The sequence below is a fragment of the Enhydra lutris genome, unplaced genomic scaffold (assembly GCF_002288905.1).
Source record: "Enhydra lutris kenyoni isolate GAN:26980312 unplaced genomic scaffold, ASM228890v2 scaffoldscaffold34, whole genome shotgun sequence".
Lineage (NCBI taxonomy): Eukaryota > Metazoa > Chordata > Mammalia > Carnivora > Mustelidae > Enhydra > Enhydra lutris.
Genome location: NW_019154118.1, coordinates 26,641,640 through 26,656,022, shown reverse-complemented (window position 1 = coordinate 26,656,022; position 14,383 = coordinate 26,641,640). Strand labels below are relative to the sequence as shown.

At 47.4% G+C, this 14,383-nt stretch overlaps 1 protein-coding gene across 4 annotated transcripts; it reads right to left on the bottom strand.

The window, feature by feature from the left end:
- Positions 1–4,501: 4,501 nt before the first annotated feature.
- On the bottom strand, positions 4,502–10,625 carry LOC111153769 (Myb/SANT DNA binding domain containing 4 with coiled-coils). Of its 4 annotated transcripts, none has more exons than XM_022512998.1 (3): positions 10,585–10,625; positions 7,339–7,940; positions 4,502–6,658 (listed from the first exon to the last, which is right to left on the bottom strand). In XM_022512998.1, exons 2-3 carry the CDS (start codon positions 7,798–7,800, stop codon positions 6,083–6,085), a joined length of 1,038 nt encoding a protein of 345 aa, XP_022368706.1. In that variant the 5' UTR covers positions 7,801–7,940; positions 10,585–10,625; the 3' UTR covers positions 4,502–6,082. The 4 variants fall into 4 exon arrangements, with proteins under 4 accessions (XP_022368706.1, XP_022368709.1, XP_022368707.1 ...); XM_022513001.1 differs by lacking the exon at positions 10,585–10,625 and adding an exon at positions 10,543–10,582; XM_022512999.1 differs by lacking the exon at positions 10,585–10,625 and adding an exon at positions 10,288–10,360.
- Between the last annotated feature and the right edge of the window lie 3,758 nt (positions 10,626–14,383).

Below are 14,383 nucleotides of genomic sequence, written 5' to 3'. Positions count from 1 at the left end.
CAGAGAGCCCGATGTGGGACTCGATCCCAGGACCCTGAGATCATGACCTGAGCCGAAGGCTGCGGCTTAACCCACTGAGCCACCCAGGCGCCCCTAAACCCAGGATTTAATTTATCGAGGCTTGACTGAGACCACTGAAAGGCTTTTAGTAATGATGTTTCCACGCTGCACCATGAAGGACCACGGGGAAAGCAGCAGGTTCCGTTTGGAGGCAGAAGTAAGAGGGATTAAAAAGCCAAGGCCCAGCTTCTGTAGGAGTTTCTGTGGGAAAGATGAGACAGGTCAGGTCAACACTCTAGGAGTGGCCAGTCTGAATATGGCAGCAGGACCTACACTCTAGGCCCTGTCTCTAGGTGTCTGGCTCCTGACACTGGGTTGATTTCAAGTAGGCAAGAATACTGGCTTGGTCTGTGAGAGTTTGATAAAGGAAGTCCTGGGGTCTGAGCATTGGTTGGTTTGCATGTGAAAGGCCTGTTCCAGCCCAAGCCTGCACAGTCCCTGACAACTGGCTAGTTGTGGGAGGAAGAGTCTCCCGCAGATGACAAATGCCAGAGCATGAAGAAAATGGAAAATTAGAAGATATGATTCATGTAATTGACCTTGTGATGACAAATGGACCAATCACAGAATCCACGAAAATGTAGAACAGGGAGAAGGTCATTGATTTGTAAGGCTGAAAATTCAGATTCATGGCCAGTATCAGGTGAGGTTTGATCCAGCAGTTCAAATGACATCCTCAAGGACTCAAATTCATCCTCCCTATTCAGTCTTCCCTGACAGGCTCCATGCAGAGACTTCCCAACTGCCCCCTTCCATGTAGCCAAAACAGCTTTATACCTGCCCAGACAGCTCATCTTTATGGAGAGCTAAGATGTCAATAGAAAGCGTAGAAGCTTATCTTTCACAGAAGGTCCAACAAATACACTGGTTTTGAATGGGTTATGCGCTTGAATTTCAACCAACCATTGTCACAGGAGAATGGATATGTGGATGGCCTTGAGCCCATCATATCTACTCCTAGTGTGACATCAAATTAACAAATTGACATCCCTCCTTGGACTCTGAAGATGAGAGATACAATGATTCCTGGGGGAAAAAAATTTCAGTAAACTCAGGAAGGGGACATAGATGCTGGGCATCCAAAAGAATGTCCATTAATTAAAAATTTTCACATTCCTGGTACGAGTACTTTGGTCACAGTAGTAAAAGAGTCCAGAGTCCTCTTCCTCTCAGTAGAAACTAGCTTAGCTGGGCAGACAGTAACTTATACACAACTGTTTAATGTGTATTTTAACAAGTGGAGTAGACAGATATCACCAGTTCCAGTTTGGTTACCTTACGCAGTCCTTTCACTAAAGCACCCTCTCTCACATCTTGGCCCACGTCAAACGTTCCATTTTAGCAGCACCCTTGGGATGAAGTGGGGGATTTTTAAAGGCCTTTACAGGGCGAGTATGTCAGAACGGAAATCTTTATCATCCTGCTTATTTGCAGAACCATCAAAAGCACCATGAGATCTGGGGCGGGACACAGGTCATCTTTAATAGGAAAGAAAATCCTCTGGATGGTACCATTAGCTGAGAGGCTGCAAGGCCAAGCCCGGTCTGTCCCCAGCGCATTGTGTACCGTGTGACCCAAGGAACAGAGTCCCTGAACACACACTTGGCTGCCCGGGCCCACCCTGCGGTTAGGGAGCACTTCTCAGACAGGTGGCAATGAGTCATAAGCTGGGTGGACCGGCGTTTTAACATTTTAACTCGAAAGATCTTCAAGGACACTTTGAAAGACGTAGAGATACCATTTTTTATATGATAAAATAGTTAATTTTATTCAGTGAAATTAATTTCAGTATTTTAAAATTATGGTATTGAGGGATGGAAATGACAAAGTCCCTGGATCTGAAAAAGCTTTGCTCTGTTGATGGTCACTCTGGGATAGAAAATGAAAAGGTCAAGGGTGAAAGCCACATGATCAAGGCAAAGGGAAGGGAAACGCGTGAAGTGTTTGGAGAGCAGCTTGACAAATGTATTTTAGTGATGTGGGTAGGAGAACATCTTAAACAGGGCAAAGAACGTTTGAGGACATTACATTTGATTCAGAGGGAAGGAGGACTCGTGAGAGGGAAGCCAAGTTTCTAGTATCTTTGAGCTGATTTGTAGTTTTAAGCTGACTAATAAGAAGGAGGCGGCTTAGACACACTGACGGCCCGCCACGCCCCAGCTGATAGAAGAGCATTGAGACCAGACCTGTGTCGTTTCCAGAACTCTTGTCTTTTAAGATCTCATGTTCTATTAATTCTCAGGATGTAATGAAAGCAGTTCTTGGGGAAATCTATTCAGGAAGGGTCGTGCAGGGAGGAATAGAAAGGAAGAGGCAGGAAGCTTCTGGAATTGACGGTAAACGCCACTGCGCTAAGGACGACCTGGGAGGTTGGAGGCTGCAGATGGACTTTATATTGCAACTTACTCATTTCTTTTTCTTTTTCTTTTTTTTTTAATATTTTATTTATTTATTTGACAGAGATCACAAGTAGGCAGAGAAGCAGGCAGAGAGAGAGGAGGAAGCAGGCTCCCCGCCGAGCAGAGAGCCCGATGCGGGGCTCGATCCCAGGACCCTGGGATCATGACCTGAGCTGAAGGCAGAGGCTTTAACCCGCTGAGCCACCCAGGCGCCCCTTACTCATTTTTTTTATAGGTGAATGGGTCACATCAGAAAAATGGTTAAAAAAATAATAACAGTAATGAAGGTATTTCCTGATGAAATTCATTAAGAAAGTTATTAGAACTTCTTTATCAAAATTCAAATTGTGTAATCATCGCCTTTTCTCATGTCTCGCTGGTCACGATGCCTCTCTGGATCGGGGTAAATTAATCTCTTGAGACTTCGGCGGCTAATTTAGCATTTAGCCACCTCCTCCCCACCCCTCCAAAAGAAGATAGGTCTTCTCTGGTTGTTTCTTTGGTGTACATATGCTAAATCCTTTCTGATACTCACCCCAAAGTGATACATTCCACCTTCCTCCTCTGCATTTTAATGAGGCCTCTAAACCCCCTGGTGTATACGTGTATGAAGGAGCACACAGGTCAGAAAGAAAGTTAGAGATTGAAAAAGGAAACAGGCGGTTAGTATTCTGGGAGCTTTAGGAGGTACAACTTGTGGTCCGAGAAGAGCAACTGGAAAGCCTGGACAAATTACAAGTGACCTAATTTAAAAAAAAAAAACAACAAAATATTGTGAAGGCCAGAAAGGCAGGAAAAGGTAGCTATTCATTTGAAATAAACTATTCTCAGCGCACTAGGATCTGCTTTTCTACTCAGGATAGAAGTGACGAAGCATGAAGAGGTAGAGGCATGAAAAGAGGGGAGAAACAAAGCCAGATAAAATGGATAAATGAGGCAGAAGGTGAGAGAAGAGAAGCAAGAATTCTCTCCAGTTACAAAGACCGAGTGTTCAATTTGCAAGAAAAAGCCTGAGAGAATGCTCTGTCCCTGCAGATGGACGGGCCCCTCCTTCTTCTAACTCAGCATCTTGACTGAAGGGCATTCTCAGGAGCGGGCCGACCGCAGACTGAGTTTCCGTGAACCCCCGGCCAACCTGTAGACCGGAGGAGCCCAGCCAGGACCCAGGCCACCCACAGGAGGTCAGTCTCATTTCCTTTAAAACCCCGAGCAACGGGAGCCACGGAGCACTGGTGTGGTGACGAGAGAGGAGCTGCGAACCCCTGGGACGCATTCCAAGTGTGCCTGCCCTTTAGAAACCCAACAGCCAGGTTTTCTAGTGGAGGGACCAACCCAATCCACCCACACCTGGGGGAGGGTTAAGGAAAGCCAAGGCTCTTCAACCAAGGCCCTGGAAGACAGGAAGTGGCTGCTTGGAAAAAAAAAATATCTCCTCCAGGAACTTAAAGATTGCCCACCCAAAACGGTACGACTGTGTTCATGTTTGCTTCTAGGGAATTGCAGCCTACTGAGCTTCAGTCCAGACGCTGACGGCACCTTGCGTTTAAGCAGCAGGTTAGAGGTTAGATAGGGTTTTAAAGCAAACTATGAGCACAGGCGGGGCAGGTGTGGTGGTGCCCACTGTACAGATGAGATGCCACCGTGGGGCGTGTGGAAGGACTGCTCACACATGGTCTGCGGCAGAGCTGCCCTCGCAAGCCCTGCGTATGACTGCACCGCACACTTTCCCTCCTTCTCCTGGGAGGCCTTACGGTCAATATTGGCATATCCTTTTTCAAGAATGTAACTGAATCGATGAGGCAATTTTTCCTTTCTTGTAAAAGTAGGAATAACATGACTTACTTAGCTCAAGAGTTGTTCTGGAGAGCGAATAAAATCATGTAGGAAGGAGACCATCGAGCACAGTGCCTGCCCCAAATGGGAGCACTCAGAGAGGAGGCTCTCTTCCAGGCTTAAGAAACCTCAGTCCTCAGAACGCTGATATCACTGGAAACGGTAAACTTTCAGATAGTTAGTATAGGCAGATTTCATTTCTACGGCAGAAGCATTTATTTTGGTTATAAAAAAATAACACTATTTCAAAGTCAAAGTAATGAAGCAGAAGTATATTTTCTCCTTAGAGGTCCCTAGTCCAATCTCACACATGGTGTCAAGACATTCTTAAATTAACAAGGAACAAATGCAGAATCCAGGTCGTATCTGCCAACAGAAGAGATGGATTAAAGCTACACTGTCAGCCCTGGAAATCAGAGAATACAAAGTGATCTCGCGTAGAGAGTCTTAAGATTAGTGCACAGGGGGACCACCTGGATTGTGGAAACAGCACCTGCAGGGGGACTGAAGGCAAGCCACCAGTGTAAAAGCAAGCCCTTGGTCTCAGAACACATACCCCAGGGACTGAAGATACAAAACTCTGTTCCTCAGGGAGGGGGTGGAGACAATACACACCACAGACTTTCAGTGTTCCTTTTCTGAGTCTCAGACCCGGGAATAATACTTCATGGTACAGAGTAGGTCAGACAGTGCATGGTAAGTGCATCCCTAATCCATTTACACACAGCTACTACCATCATCGTCACCACCACCACCTGACACAGAAGACATTCTCCCCCTCCCCCACCCCCAAGCCCACATAGCTACTAGAATTTATTTAAAAAGTAACCACTCATTGATTTAAAGCTCATGGACTACTGGTACCATTTCTATATCGGTACCATTTTTACTAGCTTCAACCTTCATTTGCATTAAGATTTAAGTACATGGTTGAAATGACCATTTTTCTACTGAAACTAAGATCATGAATTCAAAGAAAAAAGGGAACTAAACCTTACGCAGCACGTGCAGCTTTGAAAGCATCAACAGCTAGAGGAATGAACTGCTTTTCGAAGTGACCCACCTTGGGCAAACTGCTACTGCCCGCATTATGTTCGGAGTCTCAGGTCAGAGAGAGACACTGGGATAAAATACCTAAACATCTTCGTCACTCCCTACGTTCAATAGACTACACACGAATGTTACATAGTTAAAGGTTTTGGCCACTTAAGTAACTACCCATTTAAATATCTGAGGTTTTAATATTCTGAAACTACAACCAAAGCTCTCGAGGGGGAGTCAGGCTGGGAAAGGGTTTCTGCACCTCAGCAGTACTGCTGTTTTGTGCGGGGCCGTTTGGAGGTGGGAGCCCTCCTGTGCACGGCAGGACACAGGGAGGCCGCTGGCCACTGGCTCCATGCCAGGAGCCGACAAGCCAAAATATCTCTAGCTGTTGCCACACGTCTTCCGGGGCGCAGAATCACCCCCTGCTGGGAACCGAGCTAGAATTGTACGTGGACCGTAACTGTCAACTCTGAGTGCACAGATGACACAAGACGCTATGTAATTTCACTCATTCAAAGAGCAGAACAAGGGTTTCTGCTATACTGTCTATGCTGGGGCCTGCCGCTGCTATGGAACACGCGGCTTCAGTATACAGGAAGCCACACTTAATTGTCTTTTTCCTATCCAAAACACAGACATTAAACAGGAGAAATACCAGAGCTAATCTTGCAACCATTTTTATATTACTGGATACAGAGAAAAATCTATGGTTTCCACACGTCCGCGCACCTTGGAACCGAGATCCATCAGGGCAAGTGTCCCTCCTTCTGAATTCGGAGTCTCTCCTTCTCCACTTGCAAGCGTTCCTTTTCAATCTGCAGCTTCTCCGACTCGAATTTCAAAAACTGCAGCCGATCTTTCTCCAGTTGCAAGCGTTCTCTCTCCAGTTTTAGCTTCTCTGCTTCTATGTCCTGCGGCTGAAGCACGGCCTTCTCCCCCTGGCCGAGTTCGTTCTCTGGGGCCGCTTTCTCCGCGCCCACGATCTGCAGCCTCAGCTTCTCGCGCTCGACTTGCAGCCGCTCCTTCTCCAGCTGCAGCCGCTCGTGCTCCAGGTCCAGGTGCCGCAGCCGCTCCTTCTCCACCTGCAGCCGCTCCTTCTCCACCTGCAGCCGCTCGGCCTCGATGTCCAGGCGCCGCTTCTCGAGCTCCAGCTTCTGTTTCTCGATGTTCACCAGCAGGTGGGGCTCGTCGTAGGCTGACCTGGACGGCGTGGAGTTCAGGGTAAAAAACTCGTCGATGTGGGGGAAGTCGGGGAGTTCGTTTTCCCTCCTGGAATCCGGTATGACGGATGACAACATTTCTTCCTCCTCCTCAATCTCAAACTAAAAGGAAAAAGCAACTTCCAGTTTTTATTTCGATTTCACCGTTGTTCATGTGTCTAAACGCATCCTTCAGAGTCTGTATCGTTTTGAGCACAGAAAATCATTTCTTTTGAATTTTGAAAAATATTTATAATAAATTACCTGATGTCACTAATACAGCTGACCCTTGAACACTGTGGGTTTGAGCTGGGCGGGGCCACCTGTTCCCCAATTTTTTTTGCCCTGGAAATGTATTTTCTCTTATGATTTTCTTTTCTGTAGCTTACATTAAGAATACCACATGTGATATATGTAACAAAAAACAGGTGGTCATCGAGTGTTTGTGTTACTGATAAGGCTGTGGGTCTACAGCGGGCTACTGGGAGTTAAGTTTGAGGGGCTGCGAAAACATACGGCTTTTCCACTTGCGAAGCCAGTGCGCCCCCCTGCCGCCACCCCCCATGTCGCTCAAGGGTCAACTGTATGCATCATTAAGAGAAACATGTTTAGGTTCAAAGACAGATTAATGACATGGAGGAAGAAAAAATGGAATGACTTTCTTAGGAACTACTTTTAAGTGAGCTTGACAACTGGGACCTTTACTGTTCCTGGACTACCCTGAACTCCAACATCAGAACTAAACTCCAACATCAGAACTAAAGGAGCAAAAAGAGAACGAGGACTCCCGGGCTACTACTTACTTCGGGACTCTGGGGATCTCTTTCTTCCTCTTCCACTTTGACCTCAGTTAAGGATCCACCTGCGTCCCGGAAATCCGCCACGTTCTGCCAATCGAAATTCGTATCATTGCGGAATCCAATCTTTTCATCGATCTCTTCGGTGAGAGAGTCATCCAAGTCGGACGTGGGGAGGGGAAACCCCGAGCCGACCAGCTTAATGTTCGCCTTCATCCTCTTCCTCTTCATGAGGGCCCGCCAGTCCAGGTACCGCCGCTTCACCTCGGTCCCCGTCCTCTGCTCGCCCTCCCCGACGGCGTTCACACACTGCGCGATCTCCTCCCAGGCCATCCGCTTCATCACATTGATGGTCGTGTTGAGCTGCTTGGAAAAAATGACTTCTTTCCGTTTCGTGATTTCTTTCAAAAGGGTCTGAGTTTCTTGGACACTAAAATTGCTTTTCCTTTTCCTTTTCAACTGCTTCATTTTCTCAACCTAAGTGCAAAGAAGATGTGAAAAGCCCGGAAATGCGACAAAGCACAAGAACCAAGGGCACCCCCTGGTTGGCCCTTTGTTCACATCAGAGTCTTCGGCTCATCTCGGAGCACAGGCGGGCTGGATGATTCCTGGGGAGAAAGAGGTCAAAGCCGTCAGCCTGCAGCGTTCACGCGGGGAGCCGTACCCCGGACCGAAGACAAGCACACAGCTCTGCTCTGGCTCTGACCCGACCACCTCCCCACGGTTCCCTCACCTGGGCTCCTGCCCTGGCGCCTGACCCCCACTTGTCACCCTGGGCCACCCCTGCTTCTCCACTCCCAGGCCATTCTCTCTTCCCACCCCACCGGCCGGCTTCCCGTCACCTGTCGTCACCCTCCTCCCCTGCTCCGGGCCTCTGTGCACATGGGTGCCTCGGCTGGGGAGGTGGGCACCTGCCAGGAATGAACGCCCTGCCTTCACATTAGATCCCAAGTCACTGAATGAACATTCTAGAACACTGGTAAATGATCACATTTAATTAGTACTCAGGCCTACCATTCCTTATGTAATTTATATAAAAATATATATTTTCTACATATACTTATAAAAAAGGACAGAAGCAAAGTGACTTATACATTGTCACACCAGCCCAAATGTACTTCTTAGTACCTATGTCGCAGCTCACTTCAGAGAACTACTGAAGTGCAAACTTGGCTTTTGCCTTCCTCTACCATCTGTTTCAGATGGGGTCTGGGAGATGATAGCCCACTTGTTCCAAGGGAGGTATCCTCAATATGGAACAATATGCCTAACAAACAGGAAGTACAAATACAACTTAAAACAAGGTGATTAGGGTTGGGAAAAGACAGAAAATGAAATAAAGTAACTCAAGGAAGGTAAGCTAACAAAACAAACTTCAGTGGGCAAAGCATATGTTTAAAAGGAAAAGGCAGCCCCAGACAATATGGGCAAGAATCAGTTTGTGAAACTAAGTGAAGCCTTTAGATAAATTCCCCACCCTTGATTATGCCAAAAAACGTAAGAACCTAACAAGTCATAAAACATTGTGAAGAGAAAATTCTAAGTAAAAAGGCTTTGTTGCTACTGTAGTCTGTATGGACCAATGATGAGTACGTAGGTTATCAAAGACATATTTTCAGTATGGAATCAGCAAGTTAGATGTCCTTAAAAATAGAACAGAGAGCTAAAATAATATCAAATTCTGTATCATATTAAAAACAATGTATTCATGGCTTTTTGTTTCCAAAAGATAAAGAATGTTTCAGAGCACTTCAATAGCTTCTTGAACCAATTAAAAAGTGCCACCGTATTTTTAAGGTAAAAGCATGATAAAAATAAAAATATTTACCAGGAGATGAGATGAATAAACTACACACAGCGACACAGGGGCATATGTGCAGTAAATATTATGTTAGAGGATGGATATGGCTTAGCCCAACATTATTCCTGTGTACACGTATCTTAGATTTCCAGACAGTTTCGACCTAATTATGTGAAAACCTTTGACATCTTCTGATTACTGTAAGAAAGTACCCAAATCAGTGCACCCTGAGCTGAAATTTGGTCGCGATTTTTGCACGGAGAGAAGCTAAGCTATGTTTCCAGGATCTTTTTTTTTTTCCCTGTTCTTTCCTTTGTATTAGGATGCTTATATAACAGCTTGGGGTTCTGTCATCCACCACCTAATAACTTACTCAAATATTGATTGGGCTCCTCCTATGTGCCACGCACATAGTCCCTGTTCCCAGTACTGGGGATAGAACACGTCACAGAGCGTGAAAAGATGCCATTTTAGATGTCAAATACTACCCCGTTTATATCGATTGTGTTCCCTGTCTTTACCGAAGGGAATTGGGCAGCTGCAACCTCTAAAACCCCATAGATCTGGCATGCCCCAACACAGACAACTGCCATTTTCCCTGAAATCCCAGCGGACATTCCTTCCAGGATGGACATGGGTATAAGTACTTCACTGATGTAATCCACCGAAGGCATAAAATAACTGGGGGCCTTGTTTTTTCGCAGACTAACACTTGAGAATGAAGTTCCTAAATACTGTGTGATAAGACAGAATTAAGACGTCCGAGGGAAATCAGGCGCCGTCAATTCTGGGTCCCCCCCCCCAATAATTTATATATATTTGTAAATTCGGTAGGCTGGTCAGAAAAAGAAAGCATCACAAAATATCCAAACTTTCCCAAGTCCCCCTCCTCCCCGCGCCCACATATTCTTCTAGGAAATTCACGTCCCTGCCGACCAGGATGCGCTCTTCTCTGAAACTTGCGGTAGGTATGTGAAGTTTACTTAGGGGCCACCTGTTATCAGAATGAGAGGACACCTGTCCCCCGGCCCCGCCGCCTTCTGTGGGGCCGCCCGGGAAGGGCCGCAGGGAAGACCCGGGGACTCGGAGCTCCCAGGAGGCCACCCCGGGGGAGGTGGCGCCCGCCCGCCTCTGCCAAAGCGCGGCGGCCACACCTGCTGGGAGAGGTGGCGACCTGGACGGCAAGTCTTCTTTCTGTTTACTAAAGCAGAGTCCCGACTCGGTGCGCGGGAAAGTCCCGCAGCCTGGGTTCAGCGGCCACAGCCCTCCCACCCGCCCCGGGCGGGCTGCTACTTCTAGGAGCGTCGTGGTCCCGCTGCGACGCAGATGCAGGGCCAAGGCCGGGCCCGTGGGGACCGCCACCTGCCGCTGAGCCCCGCCGGGACCTTCCCCGCTGCGAGGGCACCCACCGTCCGCGGAGCTGCCGCCTCCTCCGGGACAGACTCTCTCACCTGCGACCCCGGCGGCACCTCCGCCCGATCGCCTCTGAGGGGCCTAGGAAAAAAGATGCTTGATTGATACCCCGCCCACTAACTTCGCCCGCCCCCTTGCCGCCACCCACTGGCTGGCGCAGCTGCCACTCGTTCTAGACGGTTCACCCATTGGTCCGGATGGTATTGCCATTCTGGCTGAGGGCCCGCCCTAGGTCTGGCCTCACAATGGGAATCGAGTCCCCAACCGGTTCCGGGTTAGTGCCCTGGAATTCCGCCCCCTTGCGATTCGCGGCCTCCCGCTCTGCGCTCAGGCGTTGGCGTGAGGCTCCGTCAGTCAAGTGAGCTCTAGAAACCGATTGGCTCCTGGCGATCAGCCTGCGGCGCTTTTCCGCCTGATTGGGTCCCTGGTCATCCCGCCTCCAAACTCTACCCCTGTCCTTGACCCTCACCTTTTAAAAGGGCGAAGAGGCGGGGGGGCCTTGGCGTTGTCCCAGGTACCTTCAGGATTAGTTTCACCTTCTGCTCCAGCAAGTGGGGCTTAGTTTGGCCTCAGCGAAATGCCGGTGGTTTCCTCACACCTCAGCCGGTCCTCATCACACTTGCCTCCAGAGTCCCTGGACCTGTTGACCAGCTCTTTCTGGTTTCCCGCGCTCTGCATCTTCCTCCCTGGCGGCCCAGTTCTGGCTGCCAGCCCCGGCTCTGGTGTCCCTGAGGGCTCTGTCTGTGGTCCCTTCTTCCCGCTGTCGCCTGGGCGTCCCTGGGCGCAGCCACACTCCTGACAGGAAGTGCAGACCGTCTCCCAGGAGCTGGGCTGCTTTTCCCTCTGGCTTCACTTCGGCTTCGTCTCCGAGCCACATGCCCCGCTTTGCCCTCTCTCCTTCCCCCACTTCTCCGCTCTCAGTCCCCAGCCTGGAGAGTGGCCCTGGGACTCCGTGTGCTCACCGCGGGGCCTCCGCCGGGGAAGGCCCGTCGCTGCCTCTTCCCTGCTGGGCGCGGGCTGGGGTGGCAGTTCTGTCAGAAGGAAGCCCTCCTTTGTCTCCGCTCGCCGGCCTCCTTCCAAGCGGTCTCTCGGATGTGGGCGGCCCGGCCGACCGATGCTCAGTCACATCTCCAGCTCTTGGACGCCTGAGAACTCGTTTAGCCCGAGTGTTGTCCACGGCTGTACGCGGCATCCCCTCTCTCTGCCTGTTAAATCCTGCTCCAGCCCTGCCCCGGCGCGCTCCTCTCCTCGGACAGCTCTTGTCCCCTGTGCCCTGTGGGTGGGTCTTTCTAGTTCACTGTGGTCATTTCTCGGCCTACACGGGGCCTGGAGTGGAATAGGCACGCAGGAGAGCTCTGGTGGATAAATAATGGAATATTCCGGATGAACGGTGAATGTTTTCCGGATTCCCGGAAGAACTCTCCCATAAAAGCGAAGTCCTTGTGAACTCCTCGAGATGTGAGGATCGGTTTAATCTTTCCGATTTTCACTGGCGAGTCTGTGTAAGAAGCATGCCTATACTTTTGCCTAAGTAGGACGAAAACGTGTTTTCTTGACAATTACAAGAACTTAGATTTTTATAATTTTGACTTTTGTTTGGGGTGGGTGTTTCTCGGGTGAGTGCGGTGAGAAGGTAAGAAAACTATCCATCCCAATTATGACCACTTTCTGTTCCCTTTCAGAGTATGTCCTCTTCTTGAGTCTGTTCATCGACTTCATTAACACGGATAACACCTAGACCGTGGCAGTAAGTATGAAGAACCTTCTGCTTTCAGAGGAACTCTTGAAGGTTCCTGCAATCAAGTCTCCATCTCTTTGCAAGGCCTTTTCCAGATAGCCTCACTATTTTTTCTCAGCTAGGACTTGCATGAGTGCATGTGGACCAACAAGTGGTCATGGAGGGTAATCCAAAATGCCGAATATTAGTACCCTGTTATGAACCTGATAGTCTGTTAACTGACTTGATTTTTGTTTTTCCTAATCTCAGACGAGACATAAAACCCCAAAGTTCTTACACACTTATTCTAGAACTGAGCTGTCCAACTGTTGTAGCCGCTAGCTGGAAATGGGGCTAGTAGAACTGAATAACTGAAGTTTAGTTCTATTTAATTTTAATTAATTTTAATTAAAAAATAGAATTCAGTCAATTCAGTGACTGGAAATGTTTGGAAAACTTATGTGAATTATTAGTCATGTGAATCTACTTTTTCAACTGTAAATTTTTAAAAAATCTAATTACAGATGGAATAGGGATGCCTGGCTGGCTTAAGGTGGTAGAGCCTGTGCCTCTTGATCTTGGGGTCAAGCGTATGTACATGCATACACACAGACAGGATTTCTGATAAATTAGCATCCGAACTGAGAGGTACTGTAAGAATAAAATAAACACAGGATTTCAGAGATTTAGTTTAAAAATGTACAATGCCTCATTGATGATTTTCATACTGATTACAAGTTAAATGATAAAATTTTGCATACTTGGGTTAAGGAAAATATATTCTTAAAATGAATTTTGCCGGTGATTTGTTTTTGTACTTTTTCAAATGCGGCTAATACGAAATTTAATCTCATACATGTGGTTTGCATTGTATTTCTGTTAGACAGGCTGTTCTAGGTTGTGCTTTGCCACAGCTTATTAAAAGTCTCAGAATGAGAATGTAATCATTAGCTAAAATATTTCTCTTTCACTACCTATTATTTAATCCAAGAGAAAGAAGAAAGTCGTAAGTGCTGTCTTTCCTCCAAATGCGGTTTAGTTAAGAAACAAGTCCCCCAGTTCCCATGGTAGAACCTACATTATATATGAACAGTCACCGCATCACACTATCTCTGCCCTCCCGGTTTGCCTCGCACGTGGCCTGCTTCCTCCTGGCTTGTGTGGTACTCTTATTCCGCAAAACCTTTTTCCTGACAACCTGAGAACAGATCAACTTGGCCTTTCTCATAAGAGTTCTGTGCTTATACATACTCTGTTTAGATGTTCACCGGCCTGCCCTCCCTTTCTCCCACTGAGCGCTAGCACCTTGCACATTACCTGTTGGGCTGACAGAAGTGTATTTGTTGACTTGAGCTGAACATTGACAAAGTAAAACTCACTGTATTTTGTCCTCTGTGATGTTCCACCAACTTACCTGCAATTTTCATCATCCCTCAGTTAAATTATCAGGGGGTATAAAATGATATTGAATGCCTTTCGGCACAAATTTCATGTTTCTAGAAACTTTTACATTGAATGGAAAGCCAGTGTGGTTCTTAGAGAAAGTGTTGTGGTTCTTTTCCTTTGGTTTTTCTCCTATAACTGGAAAAAATAGGAAATGTTAGAACACGAGCTTTTTAAAAATGGTACTTATAACAGCAAGAGGTAGGGAGAGCAGATTTTAATTTTGAAGATCATTCTGGTACCAAATCTTGAGAAGTTGATGGGTCCTGGTGTTCTGGCCAGCGTTGGCTGAGGCTGGATCACCACTTTTGTTTATGGTGGGAGGTCTGGTTCCTACTGGAGTAGCCTATGAAGTAGTGTGGGCCAGTGCTTATTAGGAAAGTCATTCGTAATAGTTTTCCAGAAAATCACCTGTACAGGGAGTTGCCCTGTGGGAGAAACAGATCAATTCCAAATCTATTCTTGTGATTTGGAATGTGTGCCCTGGTCACTTTCTATTTGGAGTCCGTTTTAAAAATTCACTCTTGGTATGTATACACTTTCGGTTTTTCTCTCCTGTTTGGCAGTCAGAGAGGCCTCTTGTTGAAAACAGTTTTAACGGTTTTGTGGGTTGACCATCAGTCTCTTTGAGTCCCCTGCAGAATGAGTTTTATTCATGCAAAATAGCCTATATTTTA

Coding starts and splice junctions, on each gene's coding strand:
- LOC111153769 (XM_022512998.1), bottom strand. CDS start 7,800: ATGAAGCAGTTGAAAAGGAAAAGGAAAAGCAATTTTAGTGTCCAAGAA. Junction 6,659..7,338: donor GAGATCCCCAGAGTCCCGAA/GTAAGTAGTAGC, acceptor TTTTCCTTTTAG/TTTGAGATTGAGGAGGAGGA.